Source organism: Cervus canadensis, chromosome 1, assembly GCF_019320065.1.
Source record: "Cervus canadensis isolate Bull #8, Minnesota chromosome 1, ASM1932006v1, whole genome shotgun sequence".
In the NCBI taxonomy this organism is placed as follows: domain Eukaryota; kingdom Metazoa; phylum Chordata; class Mammalia; order Artiodactyla; family Cervidae; genus Cervus; species Cervus canadensis.
This window is the reverse complement of record NC_057386.1, coordinates 36,622,482-36,644,381: the sequence shown is the minus strand read 5'-3', so window position 1 is coordinate 36,644,381 and position 21,900 is coordinate 36,622,482. Positions and strand designations below refer to the sequence as shown.

Sequence of the window (21,900 nt, the reverse complement as noted above, 5' to 3'; positions counted from 1 at the left end):
AAAATTATTTTTTTACCGTGATACTGTCCTGTGTCCAAACTGAGTCATGAAATAAGCACCCACGAACTTGCCATCTGGGTCAAGAAATACTCACTGGTTGGGAAATGCTGGTATTCTGTGCCTTTGTGCCTCCATGGCTTTATGATTTTGATTCTGAAGCTGTCTGGGGCCATGACCTTGTGAGCTGGCTGCCTTTGCTGTGACCATGATGTAGCTCCCTCAATTGAGGCCAGGCAGCGCCAAGCAGAACCGCTGACCACGTGAGGGCAGCTGCTCACTCAGCAGTTTTCAAGTGATGCAGTGCGTTAGGGGCGGGATGACACGGCGGTAGGTTATCTCCTCAGCGCTTTGGAAACAGAGCCTCTTGGACGACGGGGTGACTTGCCCGCCATCGCCTCCTCGGCACTTGCCCTTCCCTTGGCTTTCAGATTCCATCTGGGCATGGTCCTCCCTCTCACCTCTCGTTTTCTGTCCTGCTGAGGGCTTCTGTTCCTTTTTGCCTTTTCAGCCCTCCTTGTCCTCCCTGGGCGCCTCCTCTCCTCCCATGGCCTCCGCCTCTGTTCCCTTACACCTGTCTCTCTGTTTAGGCTGCACTTCTTTTCTGATCCAACCTGGGGCTCCCAGGGGCTCCTGAGCTACAGAATGGATGCTTTATCTTGCCCCTCTGCAAACCCAGCTCTCCTCCTCTGTCTGTGTCGTGAAGCATCACTCATTCAGTTTTCTGCAGCCCACGTCTTTGCACTTTCTCGGCGGTCTCTTCCTTCTTTTCTCAGGCACCAGGTGCCCTTCGTTTTGCTTCTGAAATCCTGGTGGATATGACCCTTTCGATTCTTTTTTGTGACCATAAGCGGAGTGGAGCCCCTCCCACTCTCGTCCTCCCTGCGCCCCTCCCCTTCCGGTCGCTGCGCCCTCCCTTGCTGCCTGGAGCCCTCCAGCAAAGCCCTGCAGGGCAGCCGCCTGCCTTCCACGTGCACGCTCCCCCCTGCCCAGGAGACAGTTCAGATTGCTCAGTGCCTCTTTCCCAAACCACCTTCACTGCTTCTGTCATGTCAGTATGACACCTGTACCTGTTACTTACTAGTTGCCTTGAACTGGCTCAGTTTTAACGTCTTGAATGAGCTCGTTTTAGAAGGCAACGTTATGTCACTACCATAAGAGGAAGATCAGGGTGGCCTGCCACAAGTAGAAGGTCAGTGTGAAAGATCGGTAAGTGACAGCTGCAATAAAGAGTGCCCCAGATCCCCTTGGGTGCCCGCAGGGAGGCGTGCCCCCCACTCTGGGCAAGTGTAATGAGAATGCTGTTCATGAATGGGCTGCTGCTTTTGCAGGCAGTCCGGTTGGCACCGTGGTAAACATCCTGGGCTGTGGAGCCAGACTGCGTGAGTCTAAGCTTTGCTGTTTCCCTGCTCTGGGACCCTGGGCGAGTAGTAACCTCTCAGAGTCTCAGTTTCTCCATCTGTGAAGTGGGGTTAATGATATTTGCTGCAGAGGGTTTTGTTAGTATGAAATGTGAAAGGATATGTGGGTCATTTTCAACAGTACCCTGTACGTGATAGGCCCCGAGGACTGCGTGCTAGTTTTCACTCTTTCTTTCTGGGGGCCTGCTAGGTGCAGGTGTGTGTTTCTTCTGAGGCTCCATAGTCTCCTGGCTTCCCCTCCTATGTGCCTCTGTGCAGCGCCTTTCTCCTTCCTCTTTCTCTCCCAGGCAGATGCTGGCCCTTCCCTCCAGGTCTGTCTCGGCTGTCACCTCCTCGGTTACCTTAGCTGATCTCCCAAGGAGACCTGGCCCCCTCTTCCCAGTGTTCCCACTGCCCTTGATTCTGTATCTGTTTTAACCTGTAACCCACAGCGCACATTTGGCAGAAGGGTCTTTCACGTGGGCGCACTGGGCCTTCAGGATGGCTTCTGCATTTTCACTTCTCCCGCTCATATTGTCTTCTCAGATGCTTGTAAATAATCCTGACATCACCACCCGCGCTGACACACAACCCACCTTTGGTTTGCAGGAGCTCAAGCTTAAAGGCCATGGAAGGTTCTGGCCCGTGTTCTCCTTTCAGATTATAGCTCTTGGGCTGGGCAGAGCTGGCTTTCCCTTTGTGACCGGGAGGAGCCATGGAACTGGAGTCAGAGATCTTGGGGTGGAGGCCCAACTCTCCAATTTTCTGGCTCCGTGAGCCTCAGGCCCACACAGAACCCCTCTGAGTCTCCGCTTACTCATGTGTGAACCCGACGGCACCAGTCGGTTCTAAAGCTTGTCTGTTCAGTAAAGGCGTGTTTTCCCAGGGGTGCGGAGGTTTGGCCCTGTGGGCGGGTTGGTCCATCAGCGCTGAGCTGTCATGCCGGGGTGGAGGGAGGCTGTGTCACCCCCCCAGGCCGGCAGCCACGGCCGATCCTCACGGCAGGTTTGCCCTATCGTGTGCTCGTCTTGGTGCCTGCCCTTTCTCCTACCCCTGGCTCAATGCGGGGATTCAGGGGCCACCTGGGAAGGGCAATGCCATCCTCTCCCTACACACCCAGAGAGAAGCCAGCATGTTCCCTGCAGCTGCACGCAGGGAGCATCACCTGGGCCTTCCCTGGTCGCACGTGGTGGGCCTGTGGTTGAGTCACACCGGGCACACCTCCTGCACCCCAGCATCTCCGGGGCCCCTGCTCAGTCCCTCCCCTCACACGGGGCCCTGGCATTCGTCCTTAACAATGTTTGTCCAGGAACCAGCCATGTTTGGTTCCTCGAGTTCTTCCTGAGATGCCGTGAGCTGCTCACCTCCCACACTTGTGCTAAGGGGACTGGGGAGCTGTGCCTCTTCCCAGAAGAAGAGAGAGGCTCGCCATGGGGCTTGGGCATCTCCTTCTGCCTCTTTGGGCCTCAGTGTCCTTGGCAGCGTGATTAAGTGGTAGGGTAGCTTCTCTTAGTTTCTCCCTGGGCTGCTGGTCTCTGCATGAACCCTGAGGTTGGATGGGCACAGTGGGATGAAGTGAGTGTTGTGCTCCCTGGAGAAGTTTTACATCTTCAAAGGTCCAGAAGTGTGCTTGACTTTCCTCGCTCTTCTCAGAGTATGCCCAGGGATGGGATGTGTCACCCAAGCCAGCCTGCCAGGTGCTCACAGGTGAGCAACATCTGCTCTTTCCCAAGGGGCTCTCAGAGGGGGATGGGGACTCAACCTCTCCGCCAGTTGGAGCCTCTCTTTCCTGAATCCTGTACCTGCTTGCCTCCCTCTGCCCCCGGCCTGTTCTGCTGGGCTGGCGTCCTTCTCCCCCTCTACATCATCAGCCTCAGCACAGTGCAAACAGTAACGTCCTTACCTCCACGCCTGCGCCCCGGGGCCTTGGAATCAAGCCATGTGCACAAACCCAGGACCTGGAGGCCCACACCCAGTGGCTGGACTCGCCTCCAGGTTCCCCCAGGTTTAAAGCAGGCCCTCCTGCCCCCTCTCTGCACTCTGATTGACTTTCTGCCTTGGTGCCCCCGCCACCGCCCCCAAGGCCATTCCCTCTGGCTCAACTGAGGGCAGCCTTGGCAACGACTTTGGTGGCCAGGTACTACACTTTTGCCATGTACCAGGCACTGAGCTAAGTGCTTTCCAGGGCTTATTCAAACCATCCAAGGGGGCAAATATTATACCACTTACAGATGAGGAAGCTGAGGTGGGGTCAGGTGGAGTAACCTGGTCAAACCCATGCAGCTTGCCAGGGGTGGCGCTGGAATTCAAATCCAGGTCTGTTGGTCCAGAACGCCCCCCATTTAGGTCCACTGTGAACACTGCCTGCCTGCCTCCCTGAGGCTGGAGCCTGACCCTCTACTCCAGTATCTGCCAGGCTATCCTGCCATGATGGACAGACGTTCTCAGACATGTTTCCCAGCCACGGGGACTTCCCAGCACTGCTGGTCGCTGGAACGAGGGCTACATGATTGTGCCGCTGACCTTGGGTCTCTAGACAGCAAAGTGGATTCCTCTGGGCAGGGACCCCCAGCCCACACCCAGCCTGGTCTCTGTTCGTCCCTCCCCCTGGCCCGGCTTGTCCAGTGACCACACAGTTCTCTGCCAGTACGAAAGACTGAGACTCTAGTCATATTGAGGAGTTGAGTGCAATTTTCTGAGTCCTGTGGAGGGAACAGGAGGTGGAGTTAGCCTACTTGTTCTGTAGGGAGGAAAACAGAGATACCAAGACTGAGGTTTCTAGCTTGTCAGGGTTAGAGCTGGCAGGAGTCAGCCCTGGCTTCTAATTCCCTTTTCTTCCCATTGTGTCGTCTTCTTACGATGATTTCTCCGGAAGTTTTTGAAAAAATTTGTGTTATTTCCTATTGTTTATGGTCTAGTCGGTTATACAGGACATGGAAGTGTGAAAAGTTGGAACTTTAAAACTCTCTCCTAAGGTCTTAAGTACTATATTGCAAGAATCAGTACTGAAGAATGCTGGGCATGGGAAGAAAGACATTGCTTTCAGTAGGTGGGATTGGTCAGGAAACCATACTCAGCGTCTTTAGCATGGCCAGAAAGCTGGAATCTGCACACCACCTGGGGCCCCCGGGACATCTAAAGGCAGCCAGAGAAGAAAATTAAGCAGGAGGAGTGACAGAAATGGAGCCCATTCAGCCTCTTCATTCTTATTTCTTTCTAAAAAGCTGAGATATAATTTACATACCATGAAATTCATCCTTTTAAAGTGTGAGATTCAGTGATTGTTAGTATTTTCTTTTTTTTTACAAGAAAAAAAATTTTTTTTAATGTGAGTAGCTCAGAACTGTATACAGAGAAAAGTTTCTCTCTCTCCCATTCCTGACCACCCCTCACCTTCCCAAGGCTACTCCTTGTTACTCATTGTAGTAGGTCAAATAGTGTTCCCGCCAAAAGAACTGTACCTGTGCCCGTGTGCTCCGTCGTGTCTGATCCTTAGCGACCCTGTGGATTGTAGCCCACCAGGCCCCTCTGTCTATGGGATTCCCCAGACAAGAACACTGGAGTGGGTTGCCGTTCCTGTCTCCTGCGTGGCTGGGGGTTTCTTTAACACTCCTGCTGCCTGTGCTGCTGCTGCTAAATCACTTCAGTCGTGTCCGACTCTGTGTGACCCCATAGATGGCAGCCCACCAGGCTCCGCCGTCCTTGGGATTCTCCAGGCAAGAACACTGGAGTGGGTTGCCATTTCCTTCTCCAGATTTTTAGTATTTTCACAAAGCTGTGCAACCATCCCCACTGCGTAGTTCCTGGACATTTTTATCACCTCAAAAAAGAAACCTTGTACCCAAGAGCAGAGCCTCCCCATTCCTTCTCGTTGTGCCCCTGACCCTTGCAACTACTCATCTGCTTTCTCTGGATTTGCCTGTTTTGTCTTACATTTGTCTCTGGATTGTTGTGGATGTTTCCTAGAAATGGAATCACGTAACGTGTAGCCTTTTGTCTCTGGCTTTCATCATTTAGCGTGTTTTTGAGGTTCGTTCATGTCACAGCATGTATCAGTGCTCCGTTCCTTTTCATGGGTGAGTAATATTCCACTGTGCGGAAGGACCGTGTTTCGGTTGTTCATTCTTTGGTGGACGGATGCTTGAGTTATTTTCATTTATTTTGTGATAAAGTGTGTCATTCCCTTTGGTTTGGTTTTCCTGGGAAGCTCCGCATAGCAGCCAGCTGTTTGCATCTCTCTAGGTTGGCTACTTGGAAAGCAAGAGAAACCAGGATGGAACCTGGGAGGGGGGCTGTGGAGCTGGTGTACTGGTCCATGCCGACAAGGGAGTACGTTGGTTTGGGAGAAGCTCTGTGCCAGGGGGAGGGCTTAAACCTGGCCTCAGAGCTACCTTGCCATTACAGGGTTTTTTTTTTTTTTTCTTCCTGTTGTTGATTATTAACCAATGGTTATGACCCTGGCGGTAGATCCCTGGGGCTAGAACTGGTGCTTATTTGAGATGCCAGAGATGTTTTCAAAGTTGTGTAAACAGCCCTGGACCCTTGCTTCTCTCTTTTCACTTGGAAACCTGATCACCATTGTATGAATTATAGTAATAATGGTCTCCATTTGTATAGGACCTCCTATCTTATTTTACAGCCATTATGGCAACCCACTCCAGTATTCTTGCCTGGAGAATCCCATGGACAGAGGAGCCTGGCGGGCTACAGTCTACAGGGTCGCATAGAGTCAGACACGACTAAAGTGACTTAGCATGCACACGCACCTGTGTTTAATGCCTCAGAACATTATCACCCCATCTTTGCAGAGGAAGGAAGTGGGACACAGAGAGATGAGGTAACTTAACCAAGGTCACACAGTAGGGTAGCAGGTAGAGACAAACTTGAACCCAGGAATCTCTTGATTCTTAGTGTAGGTCACCTTTCATAGAAATGTGGGAGAGATGAACTACAATGACTTCAGATGGTCTGGGGCAGGGTCATTGGAGGCTAGAGGTGAGGACCTGGGGGACCTTGGCCTGGGGGTTTCTGCCCAGTTCCCCATGACCAGCCCTATCTGGGTGAATCATCCCTGTGGTTTCTCCTTTTCCTCTCCTGGATCTTTGATTATTTCCTCCTGAGACTTACATTTGACTGAAGCCAGCTAGGGCCTCCCTGGTAAGGAGGGAATCCCCCTGCCATGCAGGAGATCTGGGTTCGATCCCTGGGTTGGGAAGATCCCCTGGAGGAGGGCATAGCAACCCACTCCAGTATTCTTGCCTGGAGAAGCCCTTGGACAGAGGAGCCTGGTGGGCTACAGTCCATGGAATTGCAAAGAGTCAGACACGACTGAGCAACAAAGGATAGCACAAAGCCAGCTAGGGCCCCCCTCCCCCTGGCCCTGGGTCTCCCTGGGCCTTCTCAGCTGGGAACAGAATCCCGAAGTAGAGGACCAGGCAGCTCTGGGCAGGTGTGCTAAGTGGGCAACATCTCCAGGACCCCCAGGGGTTCTCCTGACTCTCCCGTTCACACCTGCTGTCACCACCCTTCTCTCTTAGCTGTGCATGAAATGTCCCTCCTTCCCTCCTCTGCCTCCATCACCAACCCCGCCTCTTGTGGGTCCCTTTGTGGGTCTGGGACCCCACCCCCTTAGGGCTGCCTGTGAGCTGGCTTGGCTGGAGAGGCAGTTTGCAACCTCACTGCCATGACACGTGTCAAGATCACTGTGGGTTACAAGAAAGTCATTACAAATAATAGTGAGGACACCACTTCTGCTAATAGTTTACCTTTGGCTTATAGGACATTAGAGCAGATTCAAGGTGATTGCTTGATACAATCATGTCACTCTCACCACCTGGTCTGTGTGATACGTTGGCCTGAGAAAGGGCTGGAACTGCACTGAGCACCGTGTTCTCACTCTGCCTTATCTCAGCACCAGCTGGTGGTGAGGCTGGGCCTGGCTGTCCTTGGGAGGGTGGCTCACACACAGATGTCGTCGGAGGGGAAGGCTGGGGCAGCTGACCGTAGCAAGGGGAGTGAGGCTGAAGCAGGGATTTCACCCTTTTTGTTTTTGGTCCTCTGGTTACAAAGCCAAGGCTGGAAGGTGGCACTTGGGCAGTGTATTTGTTTCTGAGGCTTGCTCTAACCCAGTATACAGGCCAGGCAGTTTATTTTATTTTATTTTTTTTTCTCCACAATTCTCATCTCCTTTATTTATTTATTTATTTTTTTCCAGTGGGTTTTGTCATACATTGACATGAATCAGCAATAGATTTACACGTATTCCCCATCCCGATCCCCCCTCCCACCTCCCTCTCCACCCGATTCCTCTGGGTCTTCCCAGTGCACCAGGCTTGAGCACTTGTCTCATGCATCCCACCTGGGCTGGTGACCTGTTTCACCATAGATAATATACATGCTGTTCTTTCGCAACATCCCACCCTCACCTTCTCCCACAGAGTTCAAAAGTCTGTTCTGTACTTCTGTGTCTCTTTTTCTGTTTTGCATATAGGGTTGTCGTTACCATCTTTCTAAATTCCATATATATGTGTTAGTATGCTGTAATGTTCTTTATCTTTCTGGCTTACTTCACTCTGTATAATGGGCTCCAGTTTCATCCATCTCATTAGGACTGGTTCAAATGAATTCTTTTTAATGGCTGAGTAATATTCCATGGTGTATAGGTACCACAGCTTCCTTATCCATTCATCTGCTGATGGGCATCTAGGTTGCTTCCATGTCCTGGCTATTATAAACAGTGCTGTGATGAACATTGGGGTGCACGTGTCTTTTCAGATCTGGTTTCCTCAGTGTGTATGCCCAGAAGTGGGATTGCTGGGTCATATGGCAGTTCTATTCCAAGTTTTTTAAGAAATCTCCACACTGTTCTCCATAGTGGCTGTACTAGTTTGCATTCCCACCAACAGTGTAAGAGGGTTCCCTTTTCTCCACACCCTCTCCAGCATTTATTGCTTGTAGACTTTTGGATAGCAGCCATTCTGACTGGCATGTAGTGGTACCTCATTGTGGTTTTGATTTGCATTTCTCTGATAATGAGTGATGTTGAGCATCTTTTCATGTGTTTGTTAGCCATCTGTATGTCTTCTTTGGAGAAATGTCTGTTTAGTTCTTTGGCCCATTTTTTGATTGAGTCATTTATTTTTCTGGAATTGAGCTGCAGGAGTTGCTTGTATATTTTTGAGATTAATCCTTTGTCTGTTGCTTCATTTGCTATTATTTTCTCCCAATCTGAGGGCTGTCTTTTCACCTTACTTATAATTTCCTTTGTTGTGCAAAAGCTTTTAAGTTTCATTAGGTCCTATTTGTTTAGTTTTGCTTTTATTTCCAATATTCTAGGAGGTGGTCATAGAGGATCTTGCTGTGATTTATGTCGGAGAGTGTTTTGCCTATGTTCTCCTCTAGGAGTTTTATAGTTTCTGGTCTTACATTTAGATCTTTAATCCATTTTGAGTTTATTTTTGTGTATGGTGTTAGAAAGTGTTCTAGTTTCATTCTTTTACAAGTGGTTGACCAGTTTTCCCAGCACCACTTGTTAAAGAGGTTGTCTTTTTTCCGTTGTGTATCCTTGCCTCCTTTGTCAAAGATAAGGTGTCCATAAGTTCGTGGATTTATCTCTGGGCTATCTGTTCTGTTCCATTGATCTATATTTCTGTCTTTGTGCCAGTACCATACTGTCTTGATGACTGTGGCTTTGTAGTAGAGCCTGAAGTCAGGCAGGTTGATTCCTCCAGTTCCATTCTTCTTTCTCAAGATTACTTTGGCTATTCGAGGTTTTTTGTATTTCCATACAAATTGTGAAATTATTTGTTCTAGTTCTGTGAAAAATACCGTTGGTAGCTTGATAGGGATTGCATTGAATCTATAGATTGCTTTGGGTAGAATAGCCATTTTGACAATATTGATTCTTCCAATCCATGAGCATGGTATGTTTCTCCATCTGTTTGTGTCCTCTTTGATTTCTTTCATCAGTGTTTTATAGTTTTCTATGTATAGGTCTTTTGTTTCTTTAGGTAGATATACTCCTAAGTATTTTATTCTTTTTGTTGCAATGGTGAATGGTATTGTTCTTTAATTTCTCTTTCTGTTTCTTCATTGTTAGTATATAGGAATGCAAGGGATTTCTGTGTGTTAATTTTATATCCTGCAACTTTACTATATTCATTGATTAGCTCTAGTAATTTTCTGGAAGAGTCTTTAGGGTTTTCTATGTAGAGGATCATGTCATCTGCAAACAGTGAGAGTTTCACTTCTTCTTTTCCTATCTGGATTCCTTTTACTTCTTTTTCTGCTCTGATTGCTGTGGCCAGAACTTCCAACACTATGTTGAATAGTAGTGGTGAGAGTGGGCACCCTTGTCTTGTTCCTGATTTCAGGGGAAATGCTTTCAATTTTTCACCATTGAGGGTGATACTTGCTGTGGGTTTGTCATATATAGCTTTTATTATGTTGAGGTATGTTCCTTCTATTCCTGCTTTCTGGAGAGTTTTAATCATGAATGGTGTTGAATTTTGTCAAAGGCTTTCTCTGCATCTATTGAGATAATCATATGGTTTTTATCTTTCAATTTGTTAATGTGGTGTATTACATTGATTGATTTGCGAATATTAAAGAATCCTTGCATTCCTGGGATAAAGCCCACTTGGTCATGGTGTATGATTTTTTTAATATGTTGTTGGATTCTGTTTGCTAGAATTTTGTTAAGGATTTTTGCATCTATGTTCATCAGTGATATTGGCCTGTAGTTTTCTTTTTTTGTGACATCTTTGTCTGGTTTTGGAATTAGGGTGATGGTAGGCCAGGCAGTTTAAAATGACATTCATCTCAGCTTCGGAGGTTAGAAATCTGAAATCAAGGTGTCAGTGGGGCCGTGCGCCTCCTGAAGCCTCCGGGGAAGAATCCTCCCTTGGCTCCTGTAGCTTCTCATGGTGGTCTGCAGTCCTTGGCAACTCTTGGAGTTCCAGCTGCTACATTTCAGCCTCCATCCCTGTTGTCACATGGCCTCCCCCTGTGTGTCTGTCCTCACGTGGCCACCTTCTCCTCTTCTAGGGACACTAGTCATATTGAATTAAGGAGTCATCCTAATGACCTCATCTTAACTTCATTACATCTGCAAAGATCCTCTTTCGAAACAAAGTCACATTCACTTGTGAGTTAAGACTTCAAAATATCTTTGAGTTCACAGTTCAACCCATCACTGGCACTTGCTATTTTTTCCTTTTTTTGGAGGATAATTGCTTTACAGTGTTGTGTTGTTTTCTGCCATACAACAACGTGAATCAGCTGTAAGTATGCATACGTCCCCTCCCTCTTGAACCTCCCTCCTATGCCCACCGCGTCCCGCCCCTCTAGGTCTTCAGAGAGCACCGAGTTGAACTCCCTGTGTTATAGATCCGTTTCCCACTAGCTCTCTGTTTTACGTGTGATAATGTATATGTTTCAATGCTACTCTCTCAGTTCGTCTCACCCTCTCCTTCCCACACTGCGTCCACAAGTCTGTTCTCTGTGTCTCTATTCTTGTCCTGTAAATAGATTCATTGGTACCATTTTTCTAGATTCCATATATTTGCGTTAATATATATTTGTTTTTCTCTTTTTGACTTACTTCACTATATAACAGACAGTTAGCTCTTAAATAAATACTTTGGCTCCTAGAGGGAGAGCTGAAGTTGAGAGTAGGGTTGGTGCAGTGTGGCCCGTCCCCTCCCATAAGAGCCACTCCAAGCCATCTAGGTACCAAGGCAGGGTAGATTCTAATTTGTAGCCATCGGTGCCCATGTGCTCTGGGTTCTGATCTTTTTGAGTGCAGTGGTCATGCCTTCTGCCCAGCCAGGGGTCCTCTCTGGAGTCTGGGATGGCGCCCTGGAGCTTGCAGGAGGCTGATAGCCACGGATGCTCCTTCCTGCTCCAGCAGCTTCCAGCTGTAGGCATCATTTGGGAAATCACACTGGCAGATGCCCTGTGCTCCCCACCTAATAGTCCTCACCACTCCCTGGAGACTGGTCCAGGGAGAACAGGCTGGCTCAGGGGAGAGGAAGGCTTCCCTGGTGGCTCAGGTGGTAAAGAATCCACCTGCAATGCAGGAGACGTGGGTTCAATCTCTGGGTCGGGAAGATCCCCTGGAGAAGGAAATGACAACCCACTCCAGTATCCTTGCCTGGAGAATTCCATGGACAGAGAAGCCTGGCGGGCTACAGTCCATGGGGTCTCGAAGAGTTGGACATGACTGAGCACCTAACACATGGGAGGTGGGCTCAGCCCACCAAGTGTTGGGTATGGGGCCCTTTGCCTGGGACTGAAGAGACCTCGGTGATAATCTTATCTGCTCTGGTTCTGAGGGACTAGACATCTCCCACCCTGTGGAGAGAACTGGACAGTGTGACTGTGTATAAAGGGTCCCCTGACCACTGATACTAAAAACCTGCTGGCACGGCCCTGCTCTTGGGTTTGTTTCTGGAGAACCAGGGTGGCGGTTGGTCAAGTTTGCCCACAAACCATCTCCAGCAGAGAAAGCCAGGGGGCCTCAGCTAGCCTCACACAATCCTGTAGACTCTGAGTGGCAGCTTGACTCCCCTCGCTCCTCTGCATGGTTTTCCCTTCCAGGCTGCCTGTCCCACGGGGGAGCTGCCCTATCCGTCCTCAACTCGGGGGGTCTGAGGGTGATGCTCCTCTTCCCTCAGCATCCTTTCCCACTTCCCTTTCCCTTTCGGGGTGCAGGCCCATTGAGGGGGAGCAGGGGCTGCTTGGACAGGGTAGAGTGGCTGGAGGAAGTGAGCTGGTTCCCAACCCAGCTCTGTTGGATCCACAGGCAGGCGCGGGCCAGAGCAGGAGGGCACTGTCCACAATGGTCACACCCAAGGCCTTAAAGGGAAGGGGAGGCTGGTGGCTCTGAGCAGCAGGAGGAGCTGTGTCCGTCCCACTGTGTGTGAGCGTGTGTGTGCACAGACACAGGTGTTGAATGTTGGCCCTTTGGTTCTTGCCCTAGTTACAGTCTGGATCAGGAGGGAGGGGACCCCGCTCTCCAATTATCAGCATGAGCCCCAGGTCCAGGAAGAAAGGAGGAAGGAAGGCAGATGGAGGAGCAGAAAGGGGGGTTGGCAGGGATGAGGTTAACGGGGTCACAAGGATCCTCTGCGAAGCCAGCTGTTCACTCAGCCTGCTTACCTGGCATCCTGGAGGATGGGCTACGGGGATGGGCAGGTGGTGTGCCAGGGTAGCTGGGCTTGCCTGGCTGAGGGGAGCCAGCCTGAGCTGGTGTCTGAGCCCTGGGGCCAGGGTTTCCTCTGGACAGATGGAGGGCGGGGCTCTGTAGGCAATGTGGCTTCTCTCATGAAGGGGACTCGGGGTTGGAGCTGTCACCCCGGTTGGCAGGACATGGACTGGAATAAAGAAGCCTTTTCTCCAGGTGGCAGTGGGCGTCCTTTGGTCATTTCAGTGGGGCCAGGTTGGGGACTGACTCCTGGCTGTGTTGGGGTGGGGCTCTGGAGAAGCAAACAGTTGCAAAACTGGGGGCTTTGTGGCCCAGCCCAGTCTTTTTCGGCAGTTATTACCGTCCCAGGAGATAGCCAGGGCATGTCCTGGACAGCAGAGCCCCTCGTCTGGGGAGTCCCCCGGTTCTGCCCAGCTGGCCCTGTTGCGTAACTGTCGCTCTGAAGGCTTATCCACGGCACACACTCTCCCTGCTGATTGGACTGTCAACCAGCACTCCCTGGTCACCAGCAAGGGCCAGATGGAAAGTGGGGAGCGTGTGAGAGCAGCGGACTTGTCGCGATTGTGTTGTCATGGAGACACAACTCTGTTTAGCTGCCTCTCCATGGTCCTAGCCCACATGGACTAAAATAAGTCTTACCTGCAGCTTACACAGTGGGCAGCCCTGTCTTTTCAAAGTCAGCTGTCTGACCAGGGTGTGTGTGTGTGTGTGTGTGTGTGTTTAGGGACAGTGGGGCCCCCAGGGAGGATGAGTTGAAAACGTTTACCCCCCTCTTCTTTTTTTCCTTCCCAGTCCCATGTCTCTTTAGCCTCACCGTTCTCAGACCTCAGCATCACAGTCACCTGGAGAGCTTGTTAAAACACAGATTCCTGGGCCCCGCCACGGGAGAGTCTGGTGTGCATCTGAGAATGTGTCTTTCTAACAAGTGACACTGATGCTGCGGGTGCAGGGGTCACTCTGGGAGTAAGCCCTGCCTTAGATTTTAGTGCATCCTAGCCAAGAAGTGCACTGACTCTATTTTCTGCACATGTCAGCCTGTGTCCTTAAGCCCAGCTGCTGATAGAGGAGAGGGAGGAGGTGCAGACAGGCCCCTGCTCACTTCTGACCTCTTCTGTGTTCTGTGGTCTCCTCACAGGAAGCAGGAGCTGGCCAACAGCTCGGATGTGACCCTCCCAGACCGGCCGCTGTCCCCTCCTCTCACGGCGCCTCCCACCATGAAGGTAAGAGGCTTCGGGCTGGTAAGTGGGGAGGGGGCGTTGCAGGGGCCGGAGGCGGGGGAGCCCTCTTGCTTTGGCCCCAGGCCCAGCTGCTTCTGTCCCCTCCGTGGGGGCCATGGAGCCTCCCCGCACCTCTGGGTGCAGTGTCCACTTGAGATAACCAGTGCGGGAGGAAGGTGTGACTGAGATACAGGGGTGTCAGGGGGCGGTGAGGAAATAGACTGGGGTTGACTGCGGTGGGCAGGATGCCTGGTGATTAGCGAGAGGCCTTGTGGAGCTGTAGATTCTAGAGCGAGGGGCCCAGGCGGGGCACTTAGGTGGGGACACTCAGAATGTGGCCGGGTGCCTCATGGGACCACCTGCTCAGAAGGGCTGCCTGGGGGTGGGGAAGGAGGGGTCCTGTGGGCTGGGACCCCCCTGGGGTTTGGATGACTCTTGTATGCCGGTCAGCCTGCCTCTGACTGGCCCTCCTAGGTGCCTCTGTCACCCCAGTCTCTATGGGAGGGTTGCCCTGGAGGTTCTGGGGAACCCATAATTCTCCTGTTAGCACTTCATTCACAAGTCTCTTTTGTGGGAAATTGCGTCCCAGGACCCCGAGGGGCCTCATCCTCCCCACACTGAGCTCCCCACTTCCTGTCATCCAGTCTTCCGGCCAGGTGACCACATGTGCCTGGGCTGGCCCTCAGGGGGGACTTTGGTTCAGCCGGTATTGCCGTCTAGGCAGCAACGCGCCTCCCTCCTTCCCTCACCCTTTGCCAAGTGACGACCAGCTCTGAAGAAGTCACCTGCCTCCTGAGTCAGCTGAGGGGACATCTAGGCCAGCCCCCCTCTCTCCTGAGGCTCTGCTACCAGGTGACTCACAGGGAAATAATTAGGAATCTCTTTCCTGTGAGTCCCTGTTGTACCCCCTCTTCCCTGACCCAATCTGTTGCAAAGTGATACCTTCAAAGGAAGTAGGTAAAAGCCATCTTCCCATTACCATCCCACTTTGAATGCCCACCATGCACAGAGCTGTGTGGTATGCACCGTGGGGGCAATATCCTGGAATGGCAGTCAGAGCCTGCGTCCCGGTTGAATTAGGAATTCAGGAGTGGGGGGCACTGTGCAGGGCCCACCTAGGACAGCTCTGCCCTCCTCCTGGTGGGGGTGCCCAGGGGCATTGAAATCCAGACCATCTGCATCAGCCTGGTCACAGTGCTGGCATCTGAACAAGGTGTCGGGGTGGCTTGTTTGCACGGGGCAATACTGAAACTTGCTGCCGTTCTCAGTTTCAGCCCGTTGCTCTGCAGAGTTGGGTGTGGGATGCTCATCTCTGTGCTCACATGCTGTGCTGGGCTTAGCCGCTCAGTCATGTCTGACTCCTTGAGACCCCAGGACTGTAGCCTGCCTGCCTGGCTCCTCTGTCCACGGGGATTCTCCAGGCAAGGATCCTGGACTGGGTTCCCAGGTCCTCCTCCAGGGGATCTTCCCGACCCAGGGATCGAACCCTCATCTCTTACATCTCCTGCATTGGCAGGCAGTTCCTAGATCCCATACGTCACAACTAAGACTTGCAGCAGCCAAATAAATAAATAAATATTTTAAATAAAGAAAAAAAAAATTGGGGCTTTATCCTAACTAGAGGCACTGAAGTCATTGAAGATTTTAGTCCGAGGAGTGAGATGACTTTTGAAGAGTCATCTTGGCTTATGTGGGAGGGAGCAGAGTGGAAGTGGGGTGACTTGGGAGGCCACTGCAGGAATCCAGTGGAGAGGTAGTGGCCTGACTCCGAGGGGCCCGTGAGGTTGTTTGGAAGTGGCCAGATCATACATTTCCTATGTGGTGAGATGTGAGCATTTGGGGTGAGGTAGGGGGCAAGGATGGCCCCAGGTTTGGAGCAACTGGACAAACGTTACAGCCATTCTCTGAGAGGGAGTGCCCCTGGAGAGAGAATGAGGGCTTAAGTTCCACGTGCTGAGTTAGACAAGCCTGAGACACCAATGGGGGTGTCAGTGAGCAGCTGGGTATTTGGGGGCCAGGCTCAGAAGAAGGGTGTGACTGGAGGTAAAAACGCGGAGTTATTTTTGTCGACATGGGAATGGAAGCTGGGGGTGGACGGGTGGGTGAACTCTCCAGGGAGAGAATGGAGCCGGCAGATGAGAGATTCCTGGGGTGGCCTCCCCAGGTTGAAGGCTGGTGCGGAGGAGGCTGGAGACGTGGTGGGAGGGATGGGCAGATCTGGGTTAGTGGTCTGGCGGCTACTCAAAACTACAACGCTCACTTATGTCGCAGTCTCAGCACAGGGGAGCGGCCATTTTGGGACAGCACTTACCAAGTCATGTTGCCGGCCCAACGCGTCCCAGCATTGCGTTCAGGGCAGCAACTGCATCCTGTTCTGTGGTCCCTGATTCTGGTGGATGGTTTTTTAAAAAAAATAATTTATTTTTATTTTGTGCTGCACTGGGTGTTTGTTGCTTTTCGTGAACTTTCTCTAGTTGGCAGCGAGTGGGGGCTATTCTTTGTTGCTACTCTTCGTGAGCGGGTTTCTCATTGCAGGGACTTCTTTTGTTTCAGAGCACGGGATCTAGGTGCACGGGCTTCAGTAGTTGCAGCTCACCGGCTCAGTGGTTGCAGCTTGAGGCTCTAGAGCACAGGCTCAGTAGTTATGGCGCATGGGCTTAGTTGCTCTGCAACATGTGGGATCTTCCTGGCCCAGGCATCAAACCTGTGTCTCCTGCATTGGCAGGCGGATTCTTATCCACTGCGCCACCAGGGAAGTCCATCTGGTAGAGGTTTATGGTGTGTTGACGATACTGGAATCCTGGTTGGAGGAGCAGGCACTTATCTTCCATGCCTCTGGTTTTGCTTGAGTCTCCTCTACCATCAGACACTTCTCTAAATTAAGCCCAGATATATGTGTTCTTTGATATGTGGACTGAAGCCCCCGCCCTCCCCATCAGTTCCACGTGAAGTCACCTGTGAGGACCTGGGTTCCCACCTGTGATGTCCTCTCCAGGATGGGATTGGGCCCAGACATTGAGGTCTGGGACACCACGGGGTGGAGGCTGGACTTACTCCAGAGGGTCACTGACCCTGGAGTTCCATCAGCCCCCCGCCCTCCCAGCATCTGGACAGGGGAGGAGGGTCTGACTCGGTTCCCTGGCAGTGCAGGCTTGGGGCAGGGGTGGCAGGGAAACCCCTCTGGTGTGGAGTCACAAAATCTCGGCGGTGGTGATCCATTTCCTTTCCAGGTAAGCGGGAGGCCAGGAGGTGGGAAATGACTTCCCCAAGGTCCCACTGAAGATAGCTGTCTTCCTCCTATGGCCATAGAGTCAGTTCAGTTCTAAGACACACACCATTTTTGATGTGATGCTCTCATCCCACCCCACACACCAGGGACAGCCCTCCTCTAGTTGCTCCCTGCACTGGGAAGGGAGTGGTGGAGCAGAAGCTGATCTCCAGTCTGAGAAGCCCCCTGCAGACCCCTGCCCCCATCTGGCATGCCTGCTGCAATGGGTCCTCTCTGCCCCTCCCCCACCTCTTTCTGTTTGTGGTTTTCAAGGTTTTTTTTTTCTTTTTTCCCTTGCTAATATGAAACTGAGAAAAAGCCACCAAAGAGATGCTGAGCAGATGGGCAGAATGAGAGCCCAGTTCCCAGCCAGAATTCAAACTGTGGATGGCGCAGGGTGGGCTGGGAGAGGGGTTGGGGGCTGTCTTCCTGGGAATGCAGTGGATCGTTTCCAGGCTCACGTTTTTTACGATCCAGTTTTCATGCCCAGATGGATCACCTGGCACCCAGGATAGCCGGGTGTGTCTCCCGCGCTGTGCCAGACCCCGTGGGGTCAAACCCGGGCCGCCGTCCTTGTCCCTCAATGAACCTGCTGTCTTCGGGGGGCCTTAACTGAGCAGAAGAAACCATATGGCTCAGCATGTGACAAGCTGCAGTGAGTCTAGTGGTTTCTCAGTGCAGGGAGAGAAGTGAGGCCGGCTTCGTGGGGAGGCTGGTGGGGGAGTTGGAAGGGACCCTAATGTCTAGCACGGGGGTTGGTCGACCCCCCAGGAATGACCGTAGAACAGCCTTTTGGCCTTGAAGAGGGTGGGGTTGACCCTCCTGATTCTTTTCTAGCTCTTAGTAAGTGCATGGGCCTTCTATTGAAGGTGGTGATGCCGGGGCCTTGGTGTGACCTTGATCTGAATTATCGCACTCGTCTGTGGAGCCCCACCAGGCCTAGTCTGGGAGGTGACCCTCGCTCAGCCTCCTCCATCTTTCTCTGTGCTAGTCCGAGGGCAGCCCCCTCCGCCCCAAACCTTCCCCTTTCCTGAAGACAACAAGGAGGCCTGAGGTGCCCGCTGTAGGGGGTGCAGAAAGTCTTGCCCCTGCTTTGTCCCCTGGCACTTTGCTCTGCATCCCTCGAAACCCCAGCAGTGGGTCAGGCAGGTGCGAAGTCCCCAGAGGAAGAAAGTGGACGTCAGAGGGGCCTTCTCTGCACTTCCTGCGTTTCCTGTGGGCAGGGCTGCGCTGCATCTCTGCCTCCTGCCCTCACGAACTGCCCGCCAGCCACCCTCTCTCCTGGGCAGTGGGGGTGGGGGCGCTGGGGTTTCTTTTCCAGCTTGGAGCCCAGCCCCAGGCGCGATGCCAGCTCTTACTTTGCCCCCGGTTCCTGCCCTTGCCTTCTGATCTCACTCTGAAGAGAGACCACACCTCGCTGTCAGGACTGAGTGAGGGGTGTCAGCTCCCATCAGATCCCATCAGATCCCATCAGCGCCCATCAGTTTGTGTGGGCGAGGTGAGGGGGCCGTTGTGGGTAGGGCTGGGACCCCTCTGGGGTGGGGCAGGAAGGGCTCAAGGACAGCGGCCAGGGGATTTGGTTCCCCCTCCTTAAGAAAGCCCTGGGTGGGGTGGGGGGCATGACAGTTGGGACTCGCATTCCCCACCCCCAGCCGTGACCGCCTCCCAGGAGCTCAGCTGGCTTTCTCACTGGCGCTCCTGGGAGGGCCGTCCCTGGGCTCCACATGGACCCTGTTTATGTCACTGGTCCAGATGCCATCCTCTCAGGAACCACTTCCCAGGAGGCCTCTGATTGCGTGCAGGCCAGTGGGCAGGGGAGCCCGAGGGCAGTGCGGATGTGATGGGGGGCTTCCTGGCTCTGCACCTGTTGGGGGGTGCACCTTGAAGGCTTAGCGAGCCGGGGGATGTGTGTGTGCGCGCCGCCTGCATGAACCCACGCCTCACGTGTGCACATATGTATACCGTACCTGATTTTGTTCATTGTTTTAAGGCCAGCTAGCCTACATTTCTTTTTTTTCCTTCTCAAAGACATTCTATTTTAAAATTTTTTCTTTATTTTTAAAATTTTTATTGGAGTATAGTTGTCTTTTTCTTCTTTTAGTTTTTTAAAAATTTATTTATTTTAATTAGAGGATAATTGCTTTATAATATTGAGTTGGTTTCTGTCATACATCAACGTGAATCAGCCATGGGTATACATATGTCCCCTCCCTCTCGATGGAGTATAATTGCTTTACAATATTGTATTATATTCTCCTGTACAGCGAAGTGAACCAGTTACACGTATACACATATCCCGTCTCTTTTGGGTTTCCTTCTTGCAAATGACTTTAGGTGTAACCGGATTGTTAAAAAATTTGCATACATTGAAATGCATGAATCTTAACTGTACACTTTTATTAATGAGTGCACCCATAGGACCCATACTCTGATTCAGATATAGGTTCTTTCTCTTCCCCCAGGATATTCTATCATGTCCCTTCTTTAGTCAATTGCAACCACCCCCTTGGGAAGCAACCAGTATTCTCGGACTTTTCTTTCCCCAATGTAAATTAGTTTTTACCTGCTCTAGAACTGAATTTAAAAGAGATCACATACAGTCTGTACTTGTTTGCGTCCAGCTCAGCATAGTATCTGTGAGATTCACCCATGCTGTAGAGAATATCAGTAGTTTGTTCCTTATTGTCCCCACAGTATGAATATAACACAATTTGTTTATTCTGTTGAGGGAAATTTGGGTTGTTTCCAGTTTTGAGCTATAATGAATAGCCAGATGCTTTGCCTATTCTGGTATATGTTTTGTTTTGGACACGGGTTTTCATTTCTCTTAGGTAAATATCTAGACGTAAACAGCTAGGTCAAAGGGGAGGTGAATGTTTAGCTTTATAGGAAGTGGCCAAACTTTTGGCCAGGTGGTTGTACCATTTTATGTCCCTACCAGCAGCGTTATGAGAGCTCTAACTGCTTCACATCCTTGTCGACATTTGCCATTGTCAGTCTGTTTAATTTTAGCCACTTGGGTGGGTGTGTAGGGAGAGGGTATTTCATTGTGGCTTTAATTTGCATTTGTCTGATGACTAATGACATTGAACACTTTCTCACATGCTTGTGGACCATTCTTACAGGTCCTCTGTCCCGCCTACCCCTTGAAAATGGGGTTGTTTGTCTTCCTGTAGGCATTCTTTACATATTCTAGATACAAGCTCACTCCTTGTCTTAATAGTGTCATTGACGAACAGAAGTTTTAAAATTTTGATGATGTTCAATTTATGTGGGTTATTTTTTGTTTTGTGTCTACAGCTTTCTGCATCCTAAGAATTCTTTGCTTACTCTGTATCACAAAGATTTTCTTCCATTTTTTTCTTCTAGAAGCTTTCTAGTTTGAGCTATGGATCTAAGATCAATCTCAACTTAACTGTGTGCCATGATCCAGGGGCCCCCAACCTCTGGGATCTAATGGCTGATGATCTGAGGTGGAGCTGATGCAATAATGACAGAGATTAAAGTGCCCAATAAATGTGATGTGCTTGAATTATCCCGAGGCCATCTCCCACTCCCCCAGTCTGTGGAAAAAATTGTCTTCCATGAAACTAGACCCTGGTGCCAAAAAGGTTGGGGACCACTGAATAGGCATTGTTGGGCAGCAAGCCCTGAAGTTGCCCAGCCTTGAAATTGAAGAAGGAATCAGGAGTCAGTGAGAGAGACCTTCATGGCTTAATGGACAGAGGATCTTATATCTGAAACAGGTCCTGGAGTGACACTTCACTGTGTGTGGCAGACGGAGGGCAGGACAGGCAGCAAGCTTTGCTCTGGGAGGGGAGAGGGAGGTTAAGTTATAGGTGGAATTGACATCAGGTTGACTCATTGGTTACCAGGGAAACCAGCAGAGGAACACGTCCTTCACTGCCCCTTTGCTAAGGTATCATGGTGAGGATGTTCTGATCTGAAGATAAGAACAATCACTAGCTGGGTCGGGGGGCAAGTATGTAGGCATTTACTGATTACGCTCTATGACTAAGAGGGAAAGGTGTGTAGGGTGTAGGTGAGGCAGGGACTGGTCAAGCAGGGGGATATACAGGGAACAAAAGAATAGCCATCACACTGGTGTCAAGGTCCATTTGTCCTCATATGGACGTACAGTCATTGAAGAGACTTTGGGTTGCTTTGATACCTTAGTCAAAAATCCACTGACTGTCTCAGGCACACGTGCCTGTGTATGGTTTCTCTATAAGCCCTGGTGTTTCTCTAGGTCAGGGATGGTAAATGAATGACCCTTGTGCCATCAATCCAGACTTCTGCCCTGATGGCAGATGTCAGTAATGATCACAGCATCCTTGCTCATGAATTTAGACGTGGTCTCAGGATCCTCTCCAGCAAAGCCCTGCAGGCAGCCACCGCCAGTCGTTTGGAGCTGACATTTGAGATGAATTGTTCCTGGCATCTCTGATTGAACTTGGCAGAAGAGGTTAAGTTGTTTGCTCAAGGTCCCACAGCTGGTGAGAGGGGAACCAGGATTTGGACTCAGGTCTGTCTGTGTGGCTCGGAAACCTGTGCTGTCTTAACCACGCTCCAGACTGCCTTCTGTGAGTCATGAGCTTGTTACTTAATCTCCCGGTCCTCCAGGTTCTTCCCCTGTAGAATGGGGACAGCGACCACCTAGAGGAGCAGGTATGAAGAGTAATGAGGTACACCATGAAGCAGCTAGTGGTGTGCCTACCACATAATGGGGACTCAGTAAATGGCTGTGATGATAATGGTGGTGATGATGGTGATGACAGTGGTGATGATGGTTATGTAGTTCTTGCCCTGAGA

General features: G+C 51.0%; 1 protein-coding gene across 8 annotated transcripts in view; it reads left to right on the top strand.

Annotated features, from left to right (window-relative positions):
- RAP1GAP2 (RAP1 GTPase activating protein 2) overlaps nt 1-21,900 on the top strand; it is a 216,698-nt gene that overhangs the window by 97,809 nt on the left and 96,989 nt on the right. For all 8 annotated transcript variants that reach the window (XR_006271200.1, XM_043477970.1, XM_043477961.1 and 5 more), the window contains one exon: nt 13,739-13,823. Coding sequence is in view for 7 of the 8 variants with exons in the window: in XM_043477970.1 (XP_043333905.1) it covers nt 13,739-13,823 (85 nt within the window). In the remaining variant the exon portion in view is untranslated. The remainder of the gene's footprint in view (nt 1-13,738; nt 13,824-21,900) is intronic.